We start from the raw sequence: 19,603 nt of genomic DNA, 5'->3' as shown, positions 1-19,603 counted from the left end.
GAAACTAAGGAAGATGAATGCTAGAATAGGGCTCTGCCGAGGGTTCTGTCCCAGGGATGAATCTGGCTTTTCCCGGGATAATGCCGAGGGCTAGTTGCTCTAGGTTCTATGTATCGACATAACTCCTTCAGAATCATAATCAAAAGACTGGGAAGAGTCATGAAGGAGACCATCAATCCCTTTTACTAAACAATTATCAACATAGTAGCGAAGAAATCTTAGCCCAGTTATCACTGGGAAGCTAGTTAGTGGCCCAAAGCACAGGCTAGGTCATCTCGAGCACATGGTAATCCAGCCTTTTGGTCATGATAAGACGTGATACACACTCTCCTTCAGTCACCCTGTTCCCCACAGCTAGCCACTCCAGATCTTCCTTCTCCACTTCCCAGTAATACCCCCTCCCCACTCTCTTTCCTCATGATTCTGTGAACTTCGGGCAACCTGGAACATTCTCGACTTCTCTGGGGTCCCACAGGCTCTAGACTCTAGGAGACACAGCCTAGCGATTCTCCTGGATTGACTGCCAGTCTGAGACCTGTTTTTAGCTGCCATCAAACAGCTCCAAGATAGCATGCACCAGAGCTCTGGCCCTGAGCCAGGGCCACGGACAAAGAGCTAGGCCGTTCCTAGGAGCCTCGATTTTTCGGAGATGTTCTTCAATAAAAGCAGGCCAGCAAAAATCATTATGTCCAATTGGTATGGCTTTGCAACACAGATGACCTAGGGCTCTCCCCTACATCAGTGGGGACATTTGTACAGGGAAATCTCCTTCCTCGGTGGGGCAACCCAGTTCGAGACTCTCGCATAGCTCCGTTGTTCATGCATGGGTGTCAGTTTAAGACTCAGAGAAGCCTCACGGCTGACAAGTGCTTTGCCAAATACGCTGCAGAAAAAAGATTCAAGTAGCACTAAACACACCACCTCTTTTTCTGGAGTTCCTCTTCTTTCCCGAGGTGCGCTTCTCCCCAGGTCAGTCATGGTGGATGCGTAGCTTCTAGGGGACTCGTGGTCTATGGAAGAGGACAGGGCTGGAGTGAGTATCCGCTTAATTAAAAGCTGACCCTTTTTGCCATCTTCCTGGTGGCAACTATTTTCTCCTTCAGATTTTGAGAGACACCACAATGGAAGACATGGGTATAAAACTCAAAGGTCATTACAAAGTTGCGAAAAAAGACACAAAACCAGCACATTTCAAAAGGGACAAATATCCGAGGTGGCAGAAGTGTTCTAAGCACACATATAATTGTTACATTGTTGATGTATTTATGCTGCAGCACTCGTTGTAGACAATTCATAGTCCTGGGGATTTCCCATCTCCAAGACTTAATACTTTCTTTTCCTTTTGCTCTACGGGACCGATAGAAGATGGACCAGTAGAAAATAGCAACAGTTTACAAAAACTAAAACATTTTGTGGAACAATTTAAGAATGCAGTAATGAAAAAGAAAAAATAAAAAAAGAAAGTACGGTGATGGCAGAACTATGGATGTGTCCCTTCCCCCAGCCCTTCTTGCTGCCTCCCTCATTAAATCTAAGGTGTTAAATCTAAGATGTCATTTAAAGGGTTAAAAACTTTGTATCTTTTGCCTCCCCTTTTGCGCAAGTACCTTATCAGAAAGTATTTTTTATTCCAAGAAACAAAGGGATAAAAATTCTCTAAACAGATAGTATCGTATTGGTTGCCAAACTGCTTATGAAATACTGAATTGTTTCTGTTCACCTTAAAACAAAGTATAAATAGTGTTATTATAAAATTGTGATTACAAGTATCTCTTAATGGTCTCATACGTTACACATTGATACAAGGAAATGTAACTAGAGGCTAAAAGTACCCCAGTAATCTCTGTTAAAGAAGTCTACCAATATACCTGGGTCAAAATTAGTTAATTTCTTCTCTTCGCCTTTAATAAATTTAGTTGTATTGGCTAACAAGAAGCATTAAAAGTAAAATAAATACATCCATAAAGGAATTTAAAATGCCAATTCATAAAAGGAAAGCATTGTTTAAAGATTTTGACCGCTTTGACTGTAAGAAAGAATTGTCTGCTTAAAAGCAGGTGGGTTATCAGTTATGTGACAACATAAGGATAAAGGTCTACTCTCTATTAGTTGTGAATTCCAAAGTCTTTAGGCTTAATAAGGTAGCATGGCCACAAATATTTCAAGTAAAACTTAATTGGATATTTTCAAGAGTGAGAGAGGATTATGTGCCATTTATTTTCCGTTTTAATTCATATACTTTTACGATCATAGGGCTCTCATACCGATCATTAAATTGTAAATTACTTTTGCTAATCCTTGGAATATAAACTCTTTTCAACTGGGCTAAACAAAGTTGGAAAGTAAATATTTTATTTCATTAAATGCTTCTCGAAAATCCCTCAAATCATGTTTCAATAATGTACTCTACCTGTGCATAAAATTTAGAAGGGATGATTATTATTCATCTACCTAACCGGATAACTGGAATTGTCCAATATTGGGAAAAGGTAGCTAATTAATTAAAAACTTTATGACATCTCAATCTCAATAGGTGAAAATTTCAAACTGTAGGCATTGATTTAAAGAATTCTAGTTTATTATTTTTGAAGCATGTTGTATAGTATAAATGAAAGCAAAGATAAACACTAATAAAATAAGCAAATGTGCACAATGGCAGTTAACATACTACATTAATATGAAATTTGATTTTTTTAAACTATAGAGATTATATTCTAGACTATAAAATCTGAATTACTAGGAGTTTGAATCTCTTTTCTCCTACCTACTCCCTAAACGACTTTGGTCAAATCTTATCTTCCTTGGGTCTGAACTATAAAACAATGCTTATAATGATACCTATCACCTAGGTTCAAGCCAGTGTTAATTAGATAATGTTTGTAAAGCACTTTGCAGTGTTCCATGCATAGAAGACTATTGATAATCTAAATTTCAGCATGGAATATTCTTTCCAGCTTCTTAAAATTTACATAGTAAACAGATGTACTTTAAGAATTAACCAAAAGAATTGTATAAAGATTGTATCAAAAATGTCAAAACACCCCCCAAAATCTCAAAAAAGTCCTCTGCATTTGAACTGTTATTTGTCCTTGTGTTGCCACTTCAAGGTGATAATCCATCTATGACAATGGACTTGTGGGTGTCTTTTTACCTACATGTCTAATTCAAATGTCAATATAAGATTCTTTTAGAGGACATAGAAAACAAATAAATTAAGATATGGAAAGGCAGAGAAAATGAAATACACTGAGTGATGGAGACGAGATTTCTGTATATATAGCTTAAAGATGCATTCACAAAAATTTTATCCCATTATGTCCTTTAAATGAAGAAAGTCATTAAACAAATCCCATTCTTCTCTCATTGACTATCGATTACTATATGACATACTTCAATTTTGCTTCTTGAGTGTTTTGATGTAGTACCTTTACATTGCATGTAAGCAAATTATTTATTGAGTGACTATAACTTGATAAAGTTAACGTAAAAGTCAAGGAAAAAGTTATTTGTTAAGTTATTGGTTTTGATTCACTTCACCACAAAAAAAGAGTTGTCAGTCTCTTAAGGATACTGATACTCTATCATGGTCTCTGTCTTGGAACCCTCTTAAATTGGTAAAATAAGTTTAATTTGGTGTTTTGATGTAAGTGGTTGCAGCCCTAACATTAAGCTACGAGATGGTTTTCCCTTTTGATTTTGAATGAGTAAATTTTTGTGAATTAGCGATCACTTTAAGCCACACATGGAGCCCGGAGAGCACATGGGCAAATGAGACGATCTAGTAAGACCCGTTTGCACAACAAACAATTGCTTCAAAAAACACATAACGATGCCAGGTGGTCTCGCGGCTTAGGAATGATGAGATGTAGGAATGGAAGGTGTGAGAGAGCTGGATGGTGGATGTCTGAACCACAAGGAAAAAGAAAGAAAAGCTCATCCACCTTGGAGACTCCGTGCACTGTCATAGTCTTGGTGAGGGTAGTTGGCGGTGGTGGTGTCCGCGTCTTGGAAAGAGGCACTGTGAGGCATTCTCCCACGATCGTTCTGGTACAACGGACGATGCATAGCACCGTCTTGAGGCAGTGGGTGGAAAGGCTGGTGCATGGGGCTCCTTCTCAGAGCTCTAAGCGACGAGTTCCTCTCGGGGATATCCGGCAGAAGCTCACTGATGAGACGGTGCAGGATACTGTTGTCCGGCAGACTTCCCCTTCTCTTTTCGGCTTTAATCTGGTCACAGATGTCTTTAAGGGCGGAGTCCAGAGCCTCAAATACAGAAGCTTTACATTTTGCCTTTTCAGTCTGTTTTTTGGGCGTCGAATTTTTTTTCCTCCGGAAAGGCACGGGACTGACCAGAAACGCAAGCTTAGAGAGCCCAGGGTCCATTTCTTGTCTTCTGGGCTCTTCGGCGTTCTCGTGTTTGGCTCTTTCGTGTTTCAGCATCGTGGTGAACCGGGTGTAGGAGGCCGGGCATCTGCCTTTGCAGGAGCTGATCAGGTGTCGGTGATGGTGATGGTGGTGATGGTGGCTGGACCCGTAGAAGCTTTCAGAGGACGTGAAAGAAAAGTGATCGAAGTCGCTCTCGCTGCAGAAGGATGATCCTTCGACGTGAATGTAATCGCTGTGGTCAGACACGACGCCGTCCTGGTCGCTATCGGAGAACTCTACGTGCGCTCTGGGCTGCTCGTCACTGGTGACCTCGATATGAATCGGGACCAGGGCTTGGGGCTCGTAGCTCCGCTGCATATGCGAAGCGTGTCTGCTCTGACCTTCTTCCTCCAGCAAAGACTCAATGGAAAATCGCCTCTTGGGACATAAACCATTTTGTTGAGCTTCTAGGCTGATGGGAGATAACATTTCGTCTCCTAAATTGGGCATGGACTTGGACTTTTGAATCAGCTTTTCGAATTCAGAAATGCGGGTGGGGACCATGTCCCTGGGCACCTCCTCGGTGGAGGACTGGCTCCATCCGTGCAGCAAGGCCTTGTGCTGCTGCTCCTTCTCGTACTGCATTATCCTCGACTTGACGGAGCAGATCACCTCGGACGCCATCAAATCCTTGCGGTTAATGCGATGCATTTTCCTGTACATTTTGAGGAACCCCGGGGCGTTGTGGGCTGACCTGTGCCGGAGCCTCGACCTGCCGTTACTCCGACCCTCCTGGATATAGGGGGAGGCCCACGCTATAGGGCAGCTGTCCTTGGAGTCCTCTTCACATAACAGAGAACCCATACTCTCTGACTTGGTTTTGGGGTCGGGGAAGCTATCGCAGTCATCGTTTAGGAGATCATCACAGCTGCGGGATTTGATTTTGGGGGACACCGTCTCCTCAGTGCTGCTCCAGACCTCTGCGTTCTGTCGGGCCATCTGCCAGCCGTTCTTGAAAGTAATGGCCCTCTGTGAGTCACGAGGGACATCCAAATGCTGTCTGTAAGCGTTACAGTAATCTAACTCATTGGAGGGGTTGCCGTTGAGCCCTGAGTAACTGTAAAGGGACGGACATATATCATCCCCACCTTTTAATCCAGGGCAGCGTGGTGGAAGAGAGACATTTGGAGAAGTTAAAAGGTTCACAAAGAGGAGAGCGTGTCACTTAGCAACAGACAGCACAGCAAAGAGAAAGAAGTTAGCATGGCTTGATCTAGACACCGACTGTTAAACATGTAGCTTCAACTCTAGAGAAAAAAGCCAGATTCTAAAGCAAGGTAATACTTTCTCAATGAAGGTAGCTTTGCAGATATGAGAGTCAACAGAACCCTGTATAAAAGGTAATGTAGCAAATCTACCTATTTTTATGGTGTTCACACATCTTCCGGCAAACACAGTGAACCTCGAAAGCTAATCTATAGGTGGTCATTTCAAGTTTAAACAATTAAGACCAAAAGTGCTACCTATTTAATCAACTTAATAGGGTCAGGTTTGAGTCTCATTTGATTCATAATGACAGAGAATAAGAGTAATTTATAAATTTGCTTTTAAATACCAGTCCCATAACTGTACCAAATAATTTTTCATGGGCATTAGATGCAAAAAGGGTGATGCAAATTTTCTAAATTTGCAAAACCAAGATGTTGTGCACTGTTGCTGCTAATATGTTTCCAAAGAAAAAAACACAAGTGGAACCTCTTTAAATAAATGAATTTACCTCTTTAATTGCTCCACTTTTAACCTCTTATGAGGCAGGTTCTTATGAGGTAGGGGGATATAATATAAAACTTCCTTCAGAGGTAAACACATCTTGCTTTTTTCCAGGGAGGGTTTTTTTTTTTTAAATAATTTGCAACTTGGTAATAGAGAGCTAAAACTGACCTCAGTTTAAAAGATGTTTGGAAAGACTCTTTTGCTGTACCGAGTTCACTAACAAATGACCAAAGTACATCTAATGGGAAATTTCCTTCTTAGAAGGGAACCTCATGAAGGAAAATATCTGTATTGATTCTTGCCTTACAATCTTACCCACATTTTTCAAAAGCAGATTAGCACATTGAGTAGATATGTAATATCTGGGAAAGGAAGTTGACTTAACACTCCCTGGGATAAAAACAATTACCTAAATTAATCAGAATCCTTTTAACTTTTGGGTGCTATCCAAGTATAATGAATCAGTGGTATTTCATGAATTATTTATTTTCTGTAGGCATTCATTTGCATAAATGAGTAGAATCTGATCCAAGCATCTTAGTGAATTTGACGAAGGGTATCATGAGAGAGGCTCACTCCTTCTGAACGTTCCAGATAACATGCACGGTTTTACTGGGAAGATGGCTAGTGCCTCCCACCCACCCAGAGTCCAGTCGTCCAGACCTGCCTGGCTTCTGCCCATAGACCAGCTACCGCTTAGCTTTAATCACCACATGGCAACACTTGAAGCGCTTCCATTTGATAAGTGTAGCTGAGTCTGTGCTGTATTATGGAAACCTCTGTTAGAGCTCAAGTTTGTCACACACTTCAAATTCCTTCGGTATTTTGTTTCAAGCCTAGGAGACTGGGGGAGATTGTGGGACCCCAAATGTGGTATGGCCTCAGATACTTGCGGACGCCAGGTCAAGCCTCAGTCTCCATCTTGGGAATGTTCTGGTTAGCCCAGCCATAATGCACTGAACGGTCTTTCAGAGACCTGGAGGAGAGACTCGCCCTCTCTCAACACGGCTCATCGAATTTCCAGAGAGGAGACAGGCCATATGGAAAAATGAGTTGGTGTTATCTCAAATTTTCTAAGTATGTCTTGAAACCAGTTAGGTCTTACTGGTGGAATGTTCTGAACCAAACACAATGTTCCATGCGGAACACAGATATTCTACTATCTATATAAATGTTCACCAAAATATAAAACAGATTACTAAAGAAATAACTTTAATTGATCAGACACATTTTTATCTAGAACTAAATAAAGAAACAACAACAACACCCAAATCAAAGTGTTTTAGGCAACAACGTTCTTGGCTGCTGCTTCTAATTCCTATTCTAGAAACGTGATTAACTTTGCTGGCTGTAGTAACACTAGAACACTTTTGACAATATGCAAATATTTATACATGTAATCTTTTAATAGCCTGACAGTAAGTTAGATCCTTCGAATTTGTTCAAGAAAAACTCACAAATGGATTATTTGGAGGAAGAAAGCGTCTTTAGTCTAGATGGAGCCATCAAACGGCCCACCAACTTGACCTAGTCTGTGTGAAAAAGATAAATTACTGTTTTGAAACCAAATTGTATTCAAGATGCTGTATTTAAGTGTTAACTCTCTCTGAATGGTAATCTTGGACCAGCCCTCACACGGTACCCTCGATTAAAGTTAAGCTAGTAAATTGCTTACATGTCAATCTGTGGTCACTCACCTTTTGCTCTTGAGGGGGAAGGAGGAGAAGAACTGATGAAAGACTTTGTCACGGGGCCGCCTGGTCCCGGGAGGTCCGCTCGCCCTGGGCTGGTCCTGCTCGCACTTGGATCCAAGCCCCTGGGTGGCCCCACCGCAGGTTCGCTCTTCCTCCTTTTCCTAAAGTCACTGGCCATGCTCGCAGAACTAAAAGAAGGAATCGGCTTGGTTTAGGCTGGTGTTGGAGGAGGTTCCCCTGTGACTCAGAAGGACTGATGGGAAGCGTTAGCGACACAACGTCTCTTCCCCACTTACCCCCAACAGCAGTTTTAAGAATGCATTCCTTGCGACTAAACACTATTTCTTTATAATCCTCTCTTTAAAAATATTCATAGACTATTTTTTTTTTTTTAGAGAAGTGTTAGGTTTACAGAAAAATCGATTGGAAACTAGAGAGTTCTCCTAAGCGCCCATTCCTCGCGCACACACTTTCTCCCTTCGAGACATTGTCTGTTCCTGTGTGTGATGTGTTTGTGACAGCTGATGAACCATCCTGACTCATTATTACTAAATGTCATTAAAGTCCGTAGTTTATGTTAAGGCTGTTTCCCACCGAAGTTCCTGATTTTAAGATTTCTCTTTATTGCTGAAAACTGTTCCTTCATATGGACGCACAAATTTCTATCTCAACTCACCTACTGGACGTGTCAAGTTTTGGCAGTTATGAATAAAGCTGTTATAAACACCCATGTGCTGGTTTTTTTGGGGTGTGTGTGGCTATGTGTTTATAATCACGTTTTATTTTTATTTTATTTTTAATTCTTTGAAAGTACTGACCTTAAGTATGTTTAATTTTTTTTGCATTTTTTTATTATTAATACATAAGGTATGATTTGTTTCAGGAGTACAGGTCTGTGATTCATCAGTCTTATACAATATGAAACAGAGTCCATCATCCAGTCACCCCATCCCCCCCGACCCCTCCACTCCAGCAACCCTCAGTTTGTTTCCTGAGATGAAGAGTCTCTTATGGTTTGTCTGCGTCTGTGGTTTCCTCTTGTTTCGTTTTTTCCTCTCTTTCCCTATGATCCTCTGCCTTGCTTCTTGGAATATAAATCATGTTTTGAAATTTAAAAAACTCTGTTTAGTGCAATATGTTGTGACTGACAATTCAGTGTTGTGATTTGTGCCACTTATCTTTTCTCTCTAAAGAAGGAGTTCCCATAACATACCACAAGGGAGGAAAAGACTCTGAAAAGGAAGACATCTGGTGAGACAAATTTCTCTTACTTCACGGTTTCCCTACAGCTTGTTGTTGATGGTACAATGTGGCTGAGAGTTTGTATTAATCACCATTGCTATTGAACTGTGTATGAATTTCTGCAGTGCTATGAAGTAAGTGTGATATTTAAAGCCAACCATCAGAACTTATCTTGGCAGACTTCTAGAACAGTTAGGACTAGTGGTTCCAGATTATTCTGGTTCAATTCTAGTTTGTCTCTGCTCCTTGCCAATGGTGTGAACTTAAGTTATAAGGCCTAATTTTAGTTTATTCAGAGATAAAGTGGGGAGGATAGCACTTAGCTCATCGTGGTATCTTAAGGATGGAATATGTTTATGTACTTAGAATGTCTAGTATATAATAAGACTCCATTTATTGTAATAACAATGTTTCTGATTTATGTCGTGAGCATGTAATATGTAGAACATAATTTAGAAATTTTCTAGTAATTTATACATTTTTCAAATATACGATCATAAGCGTCACCTAATAATATTGAAAATTAGATTTTATAATTCCCATTCAAAGAAAAGAACACTGAGCTTAGAGGAGACATGGAAGGGAAGAATTTCTCAGTAAAGAAATCCAGAATTATTTCATGTAATTTTTATAAGCTTTTGAATATGATCATATAAAATGATGTAAAAACAAAAGGAAACAACTTCATAAAGTATGGTGCTCCAAATAATAATGAGTGATAACATAACCCTCATTATTATTTTGCTGAGTAGCATTCCTATTAAAAGAGAGATCACTGGTATATAATATTCCGATCGCATGCTGCAATGACGTTCTTACCTAGTAGGTCTTTCCAGGCTTCTGTCTATAGAGGTTTGATACAGGGAGGCCTGTTAAGATAGAAAAATAGTTCCATGAAAATTTTACCAGGGCAAAATTTCATTTGTCCTTGGACATTAAACTAGGTATCCTAAAAAAGAGTATTATACAAGCTGAAATGAAAAATCCCATTTATCTTGATCATAAAATGTCTTTCAAAGAGAAAACATGTAACCTGATTTCTACTTTCTTTCTATCTACTTTCTCTTTTGATATACCACGCCGTATTTTTCTGCCTAACTCAAATTATCCACAGCCCAAACATTGCCTGGGGGAGAAAAGAAAAGTCATTAAGCACTTCTTCATATAGGAAATAGACTGTAAATAGAAATTTTCTGCATCAAGGAATGGTTTGATGTTTAAAAAAATACTTGTAATCATCATCCAGCCCTTATACAACATAAACCGTCTTCATAATTTTTCCGTGTGTTGCCTGGTATTCTCTTTTGAATATAACATTTAAGCAGAACTTGAGACATCTTTCCTCAACACAGGCATGGCATCTTAATGATACCACAGAATTTGGTTTGAAATTAAACTAAACTGCCTGGTATTTAAATCAGGGGCAGAGTGGCATCTTTCAAAATAGCTAAGTTCAGAGTCGATTTAAAATAAATGATTAATAAACCAAAATGTAACCTTTTTTAAAAAAAGAAGTAGATTTTTAAAATTTTCATGAGAACATCAACTCTCAGCTGTCCATGGCTGTAGGAATAAAGAAAAATAGAAAATACAAATTGATACATAATTCCAAATGCTTATTGTACACACCATCTTCATACTCAATTGTACTGCACTGAACAGTACAGTGAAATAGATATTAGGCAGAAATATTAGATAGGACTTTTTCACTCCACACGACCATCTACCAGAATAAACATTGAAATATCTAAGACAAGAGAGATCTATCTGTATTGAGCTCTTGAGTATTTGAAATGACAATGCAAGATGAGCGAAAGTAGTTGTGGGGTGATGTCTAGAGTATACAGGGAAATGTATATACAAGTATATATGTGTGATATTATATATATATAATATTATTATATATTAATAATATTACGATATTATATATATTATATATATATTGTCTTGCTTTGGGGCATATTTGATGGTCAATTATTTATCCCAAACTTTGGTTTGATGAAGAACTGAAATTCTAGCTTGAAAATGTGCTTCCCTATGGAAGTTTGAAAATGTCAGCCCAAAAGAGCAAGATTTGACAGATTTTATCTAAAGTTCCCATCACATAGAAATATTTTACCAGAGTATTACAAACCCACTTGGTGGAAATTAAACCACACTTTAAAAACGATTTCCATAACTTTATTTTCTACTTATAAATGAGCACCAATTAACCAATTAGAATATTAACATTCTTTATGTAGATTCTTTATGTAAATCAGTCTGACAAGCTCTCTTCTGTGTAACTCTAAAATTGGTTCTGTTAATTAATATTTTCATTTAATTCCATCTTACTGAGTGAGAATGGAACCTTGCCCAGAAGCAAACAAAAGCACCTTTCTGCTAGAGATCATCCTCCCTTCCTTCTAGACAGAAAAAGCATATTTTAATATTTGTAATTCTTAGAAAACATTTAGATTCCTAGGTTCTCAACTAATATAAAATTAGAAGAAAAAAATTTGGTCCACTAATCTGATGAATGTACATGATGACTTAGCTTGCTGAACTCTGGATTGGACCCCGGAAAGGTGAAAAAAATGAATACTAAATAAGAAGGAAAGCAAACAAGTAAACATATTATATTCTGGTGTAGAAATATTAATTCTATACATTTGTAGAAGAGCAACACCAAACAGCCTCAGAGCCTTGCGGCTTGTGTGGATCATGACCTTCGTGGACAACCCAATGACAAACCGTAGCTGGTTGTCAAAGAAGTGTCGATTGCAGAACGTCCGTAATCACCCCAGAGTGGTCAGTGACTTTGAATGGCCAGCTTGGAATGAGCCTGAACAAAATCGTAATGTGGGATAAAACACAGCCTAGGCAGTGATGGCTCTCGTTGATAAATCAATGGTGTTTTAGATTTAGGCAAACAAACTACAATTATGTCTCCTTGTGCTGGTTTCCACAATCCAAAATAAACTGAAACCAATTTTGTGATTTTTATGTAAGGTCAAAGGAAAAAGTTCAATATAAAATTATAAGGAGGGGTGCCTGGGTGGCTCAGTGGGTTAAGCCTCTGCCTTCGGCTCAGGTCATGATCCCAGAGTCCTGGGATCAAGCCCCACATCAGGCTTTCTGCTCGGCAGGGAGACTGCTTCCCCCTCTTTCTCTGCCTGCCTCTCTGCCTGCTTGTGATCTCTCTCTCTGTGTCAAATAAATAAATTAAATCTTTAAAAAATTATAAGGAAATAGTAAAATGTCTAGATAGATGGCTAAGAGAGAAACTTAATGATAATTATATGAATGATATTCATTCTGAAATGGAAATCGTCTCCAGAAAAGAGGTAACCTCTTTTACCTATTGTGATCTACTGAGTTTATATATTACCATATTTTAACATACCTAAATGAAGTTCATTTTAATACAGTATGGACACTGACTCACTCTGCTAAGTGATCGTATGATTGAACTTTACTTAAAAATCCTTAATTGTTCTCCCTTAATGCCACTTCTCAGTTTTATGGGTTAGAAAGTATGTTATTCATGGCATATGCTAGGCACTTAGTAAATGGTAGTTAAGGTAATGTAAGGTAATCAATTATAGATTTTACCAGAAATGTTTTACATAAGGATATTGAAGATAGAATCCAGTACCTTATCAGAATATTTTTGTATACACTGAAACACCATAATGGGAAATTAATATACTACAGAATCATACAATAGGCCTTCTCAGTTCCAAAGACATAATGGCAAATTAGTTTAACCACCAGCAAAGTGCTTTTTTATGTGACTTTTTTTTGCCAGTACCATCACATGTAGAATGCAGTTAAGTTTCTGCTATCTTTAGCCCAAGAGTTATCATGTAATGTTAATTATGGGAACTTCTTTCACAAAAATAGTTAACACGGAATAGTATTAAGTAAATAACTTGTTTCTTAAAGTTTTGAGTTCTACATACATCTCTTGGACGTGCTAAGAAGTGTGGTAGAAAGGGAATGGCATGGAAGTGAAGGCTATGAGATTTGTGTTTTATTTTTAACTTGCTGTCATCTGACCTTGTGATCTTGGACATAATTTTAAAAAATAGTTGGGCTCTACTTTTTTTGACTTAAAAATGAGTGAGTCGGACTTGGTAATCTCAAAATTTTCAGCCCATTCTCAATGATCCACCTTAAAAACATCCTAGAACTATCTGACCAACATATCAGAAAAACACCTGACCAGACTGAATTCCAAAGTAAATTCTCACTCCCTTTGTAGTGAAATGCCTTTCCTCAGTTGTGAAGGTAACATAACATACAAAACAGAATTGCTTGTTATATTTGATGGTCTTTAGGTTATAAGCCTTTAGGAATGACTGCAGTCTAGAATGTTCTTGAGTATTCTATTTTGCTTTTTATTGAATATGTAAATATTTTGATTACTTCTGTCTGAGCATGTGCTCTGATGCCTAGTTCAGAATCGCAGATTGAAGCTTCGGGGGGTGGAGATTTCCTGCTGAGACTGTGCCCATAACCACTACGTGTCCGAAGTACTCTCTGAGGCATCAGTGTCTTCCTACTTTTATTTTCTAGTTGCACATATTTAATCCAGTTAAGACTTTTTGATGATGATAAGTTATTAAGTGTTTTCGTATATACTGAGGACCACAAAGAAACCACTGTGTAAAACCAGTTTATATACTCTGCTCCCATTCTAGCTGCTTCTAAGAGTTACCACAGAGAGGCTGATGTTTAGCAAAATTGTCACTTTTGCTTAGGTCAACCAGTAAGTCTTAAATCTGCCTTCCAAAATCATTTCATTTTTTTCTTTGCAGAAATCAGGATACAAAGCTTTGACTCTGGAGTTTTTCTTCCTTTTTCAGACTCTCTTTGACGCAATCAAATAAAATGTAGCACTGCCTGGCATATGTTTTTTTTTTACCTAGCGAATTGCCGTGAGGATTCTAAAACAGAGACAGCAAGCACATTTCATCTCATCTGCCAGTTATAACCCATTACAGTGGCTGCCTGGATGGTAGCATTGAGAAGGATTAGTAATGCCTGTCAAGGATGTGGAACTGGGAAATCGGGACATACATCCCAGTTGTTTGTCAACTCTATTCTTGATCCTAGCTGGTGCTAAAATCCACAAATTGTACTTAGGAAAATGAAAGACTTACATAAATTTTAAGAATATGTGGGCCATAAACATGTAATTAAGAGCCTAACTGTCATTCTGCACCTCCAAGCGTGATAGCAAAATGGCTCTGTGTAGTCTTTGACCGTCTAATCAAAACAGATGCTTGATACAAGCACTAAGCGTGCACTTCTGATTTTTTTTAACTGTCACACTCCTGGACACCAGGACTGTGTTGAATAGTTTCACGGAAATTGACGGCTGGAATGATTCTTCACCTACGTTTCAGAAAGAGCCAACCACAGCTTTGGAATGATCAATGTCTAAGCAATGATGCTGGATACGACACAATGATGCAAAGATAGATTTTTCCAAAACAGCTTAGACACTGTGGTGAGTTGTTACAACATGGACGGTTCAGAATCACAGTATCAGCTCCTAAGAGAGACATCTGAAAAAGAATAATTTGTTTTTACCTCATTGGAAACACCAGAAGAATGATCTCGAACATAGTCCAGAGCCTTTTTAGGGGGCTGGGTGTAGATGCACCACATAAGCAGAAGGTGTAGAGATGGAATGGAGGAGAGTCAATGGCAGCAAGGAATGGACATGTGGAAAAGGTGACAACAGTTAGAAACTGAGTGCTGACAGCGTCAGACACACATAAAGAGCGCACGAATGGAGCCAAACGGGGGTGGCTAGGAGGAAGAGCGCAGTGTTCGTAAATATGCTCAAGCACTGGGCAAAATCACTAGCGATGGGATTAGTATATTTATAAACTCATTTGGTCACATCAACATGAGCACTCGTGGTCTCTAGCCACAAAGGAAGCCAAGTTACATTAAAGAGACATTAAAGGCACAGGTAGAGAGCATGCTGGTGAGTTTCCATGTGGGGCTGAAAATGATTATAGAAAAATGCTGATAGTTTAGGCTCAGAACAGAAATTCATCTAGTCCCTACAAACCATGTAATCAGTAATATCAATACATACAAAATAAAGCTAGAGGATTTTTTTCCTCTAAAATAAAATGCATTTATATGAATACTTGTAGAAATAAGGGGGAAAATGAGAGAAAACGCTTTTCCTATTAGGTATAAAAAGTCTAGGAAAAATTCTTTGGTTTATATTCATTTACAGTCACTTTTGATCCAGTTCAATAAGATAAGAAACCTAACCAAGTGTCCTTTGCATTTTAATGGATGACAACTATAACTACTCAGTAACCAATATAATATATATATATGGTCAGTTTTTGAGTATATAAATCAGTATCTGATAAGGTAAAAGAAAGATCACACTCTCTGATCTTCAATAAAGTTCTGTGCAATGGAATTGTCCTGTTTTTTAAAAATTTAAAATTCAGGAACATCAGTAAGACTTTAAAAACATACGTAAATGACACCTATCAAACGTATAGCTATTGGTAGATGGAGATCCCCAATGCAACTTTTAATAAAGGAAACTGTCATTTAGGGCTGGAGTTGACTCTTTTCCCCAAGTACACTAAGCAATTCTCGTTAGGCCCACCTTTGGTGGGGGTCTGGGGCCAAGATGTTTCACTAACATGAAACTAGAAATCAAGGTTCACAGGATTTCTTTATTTTTCTCTTTCCTTATATCCCTAAGAGTAAAGGAGATATTTTATAGAGATATTTCTATACTGACAGTATAGTACTGAAGGAATTGGCCAGAGATTTTTGGTGTGTTCAATAAGCCTGGGGTTTAACTTCTGACTCTACCACTTGCTAGCCTGTGCAAAGTACTCGACCTCTCTGGTCTCTGGTTTCTTCTTATTGGAAGAGCCTCCAGAGAACTGAGGTAATGAGCTCAGAACCCAGCACTCGCCAGTGCTTGGTAGTTCTTCAGCAAATGGGAGCTATAATAATAGTAATTATTTTCATAAATGTCACTATATTTCTTCTGATTGAACTAGACCAAAATGGACTCTAAACAAATATAAATCTTCTATAAACCTCTAACAATTGCCTGAATATTCTAGGACAGAAACTATCTCAGCATTATGAATTTGTTTAGATATGATCTTCCTAATGCATGAGGCATGGTAGAGACAAAGCACATAGGAAGGGTCTGAGCAGGGTTAACCATTTGGTACAGAAGCGGATGAGGGCTCAGCCGTACCCAATTTGTCTAAACAGAATACATTTGACTTTTGTAAATGAGACCTATCTCTTCTGGTAATGGTATTTTTCATCAATCAAACAACATTCTCCTAATTTTCTTATATTAATAGTCTAGCCTCACTTACCGGGCGTCCAAACTCCAGTTCTGAAAAGAATTTATACCAGGGCTCATTTTCTAAATCTATGTCATCTGGATTTATGCGATCAGTCTGGAGCAGATGTGAAGGAAAAAGGGAAGGAAAAGGCACACTGAGCTGAGTGAGGGAAACGCCGTGTGGTATGAAAAACACGCACGCGCATTTGCACGCAAACATGCACCCAGTCTCATCCCACAAATCTTAGCAGGAGAGAACAAAGGATGTAAAGTAAAATGAGTAAAATTAGGGTATGAAGATGAGCTTCGATGGCATCACCTAGGCCCCTAGTCACTTCCTCTGTCCATCTCTGTCTTTTTTGAATTTGCAGACATAGGAAAAACGCTGTGACGGCCAGAAGGAACATGGATAGCATCCCAGAACTAGGCTAACGTTAGCCGATCCAAGTTAAAATAGACTCAACTTAGTCACCAAGTAGTTGATCTGGGCGAGTCGCTCCACCGCCCCTGCCCTCATTGATCCCAGCGTGGAAGGCTGCGTTCCGCAGACAGCTGGCTTGGGTGCAGGTATGTGGAGAGCGTGGCGGAGAGGGGGAGGGAGAAGGTGGGAACAGAAGTGGGGGGAGGAGCGAAAGGTGCTGGGGGGCTGTTAGGGGTCGACTGGCATGAAGAACCTGGGGTCTAGTTGAGAAAGTAAGGGGCAGCAAGGTGGAGTGGTGGTAAGTAGCTAGGGTCAGGTTGTCCCCTTAGCCTCTGGAAAGCAAGGGCTACCCCTGATTGTCCCCTTAGCCTCTGGAAAGCAAGGGCTACCCCTGATTTTCTAAAGCAAGGGCATTAGAAAAGGTAATGAAGGAAGGAGCTCACCAAGGTGGGGGAAAGAGTCGGGGTGCACGGGCTTGGTATGGGGAGGCCAGTCCTGGGCGGAGGGGAGGGGCTACCCGTTACTTCTCCGTCTCTTGAAACAGAAAGAGGCTTCCGGCTGGGTTCTTTTGGAACAGGTGTCAGAGTTGTTGGGAGAGGGGGCTGGAAGAGAGAGGGGTGAAGGAAACACTGATTCGTTAGATGGAGCTTCTCGATGGAATGAAGAGAAGACCAGTTAGCGGGAGGAAATGTTTCGGGAAAGTTAAGGTGTCCCTGGGGAGACCCAGATAACTTAGAGAATGGTCTGGACCCCTGAAAAGATGTGAAGACAAGGAGCCTCCTAGAAAGTGAGGCATGATGACATTTTATGAGCTACCACCCCAAGAATCTCCTTCTCCTGTCTACCTTCAGCTGGGGAAGTGGATCTGGAGCTGGTTGGGTTTTCACACTACTGTAGCAGGCTAAGTGTGGGGAGAATGGCACTCTGGTTTGGTTGACACTGTGATTCAGGGAAGAAGCCAGTTTTCATAGCTGACTTGCTCCCCTCTGGTGGTGTTTCTGAGTATTGTGAAAACTAGGAGTGTTAATATAAACAGCTTGAGGAAGTACATACAATTGCTTTAGTCGTGGAAAATCCAGACATGGAACATTTACTTTATCTACAATATCCTGAATGCTTTTACATAACATACGCCTGATCAGACTGATTCATACTATTGACTTAATATTAAATGAAGATGCTTAAAGTACCACATGTGGGTTATTACTTCTTTAACCATTATTTGCATGACACTAATTAAACATGGTGTAGCTGGACAGTGATATTTTAAGTCAGGAAAAAAATATATATATATCTCAGAAAACATAATCTTCATACTATCGAGGGTTTTGAGATAGCAGTCCCTATTCAAACAAAACTCATTATTTTGACATTAGCTTGTCCAAGTGTTTTATTGTCTTTTTGAATTCCCAATCATTTTGTTAATAGGATAGAGTCTGTGTGCAAGAATCAATTATATCCAGAGTATTTTTAGAGATGAGCTTTTTATTTCAATATTTTATAATAGGAGATTATCATGGTAGCTACAGACAGCAATAGGAAAATTTGAGGCCTCATAACAAAATAATGAAAGGGCCTAAGTTATCCAAAATATGTGATGATCATAGTGATAAAGATCTTGAGTAATTCTGGGGGTTGTTTATGTGGAATGGTGAGTGAAAAAAGCCAAATTCGATCGTGTGTTTCTACAGTATTTGCAATGATACCGTGAAGCCTGTGTTTGGATGAACACAGGAAGAAAACACACACATTTACCAAAAACAAAACAACAACAACAAAAACAAAACAGCAACAACAGAAACAACTCACAATGGCATTCTGGTATTGAGATTGTTCTTTTCCTTCTTTTAAAATCTTATTTTGCATATACAATGGAGTACTATGCAGCCATCAAAAGAAATGAAATCTTGCCTTTTGCAACGACGTAGATGGAACTAGAGGGTATTAGGCTGAGCGAAATAAGTCAGTCAGAGAAAGACAATTATCATATGATCTCCCTGCTACGAAGAATTTGAGAGGCAATGCGGGGGGCTTGTGGGGTAGGGAAGGAAAAACTGAAACAGGACGGGATTGGGAGGGAGACAAACCATCAGAGACCCTTAATCTCACAAAACAAACTGAGGGTTGCTGGGGGGAGGGGGGACGGGAGAGGGGGGTGGGGTTATGGACATCGGGGAGGGTATGTGCTATGGTGAGTGCTATGAAGTGTGTAAACCTGGAAATTCACAGACCTGTACCCCTGGGATTAATAATATATGTTAATAAAAAATGAAATCTTACTTTGCTTTACTATCATAATGTTGTGGAGAATATCCTGTAATTACTATGGTAAATATTGCAGAAAACCTGATTCAATTTACAATTGATTCTACAGTGCAAGGTACTAATTGAGATCTTGATCTTAGCTAAAATGCAGTTTTCCTCCTGTTATCATTTAGATAATGGCTATAGAATATGAATATTTTATGGAGTAGCTCTACTGGAGCTGCATTTTTAGAGTAATTGACATTAGAGGGAATTTTCTTTTTTTTTTCTTTTTACATTTTTTTCAAAGATTTTTGTTTACTTATTACAGAAAGCACACACAAGCTGGGAGGAGGGGCAGAGGGCGCAGACTCACTGCTGAAGTTAGACTCAATCCCAGGACCCTGAGGACGTGACCAAGCCAAAGGCAGCCACTTAATGGACTGAGCCACCCAAGCACCCTGACATTGGAAAGAATTTTCTAGTAGTTTTTGTTCTGTCTATAGAGGCTTAGTACTTCTT

General features: G+C 39.3%; 1 protein-coding gene across 26 annotated transcripts in view; it reads right to left on the bottom strand.

The window, feature by feature from the left end:
* SORBS2 (sorbin and SH3 domain containing 2) overlaps positions 1-19,603 on the bottom strand; it is a 344,555-nt gene that overhangs the window by 31,105 nt on the left and 293,847 nt on the right. For 17 of the 26 annotated variants that reach the window (XM_044225573.1, XM_044225576.1, XM_044225572.1 and 14 more), the window contains 7 exons: positions 17,281-17,439; positions 16,448-16,531; positions 14,655-14,711; positions 9,894-9,943; positions 7,836-8,020; positions 3,942-5,513; positions 922-1,010 (listed from right to left, as the gene is read on the bottom strand). In XM_044225573.1, coding sequence (XP_044081508.1) covers positions 922-1,010; positions 3,942-5,513; positions 7,836-8,020; positions 9,894-9,943; positions 14,655-14,711; positions 16,448-16,531; positions 17,281-17,439 — 2,196 coding nt within the window. The remainder of the gene's footprint in view (positions 1-921; positions 1,011-3,941; positions 5,514-7,835; positions 8,021-9,893; positions 9,944-14,654; positions 14,712-16,447; positions 16,532-17,280; positions 17,440-19,603) is intronic. The other 9 variants (XM_044225594.1, XM_044225597.1, XM_044225591.1 and 6 more) reach the window with 6 other exon arrangements.

This window comes from Neovison vison, chromosome 11 (assembly GCF_020171115.1).
Source record: "Neovison vison isolate M4711 chromosome 11, ASM_NN_V1, whole genome shotgun sequence".
In the NCBI taxonomy this organism is placed as follows: domain Eukaryota; kingdom Metazoa; phylum Chordata; class Mammalia; order Carnivora; family Mustelidae; genus Neogale; species Neogale vison.
The sequence above is the reverse complement of the archived record's forward strand: the minus strand, read 5'-3'. Positions and strand labels throughout refer to the sequence as shown.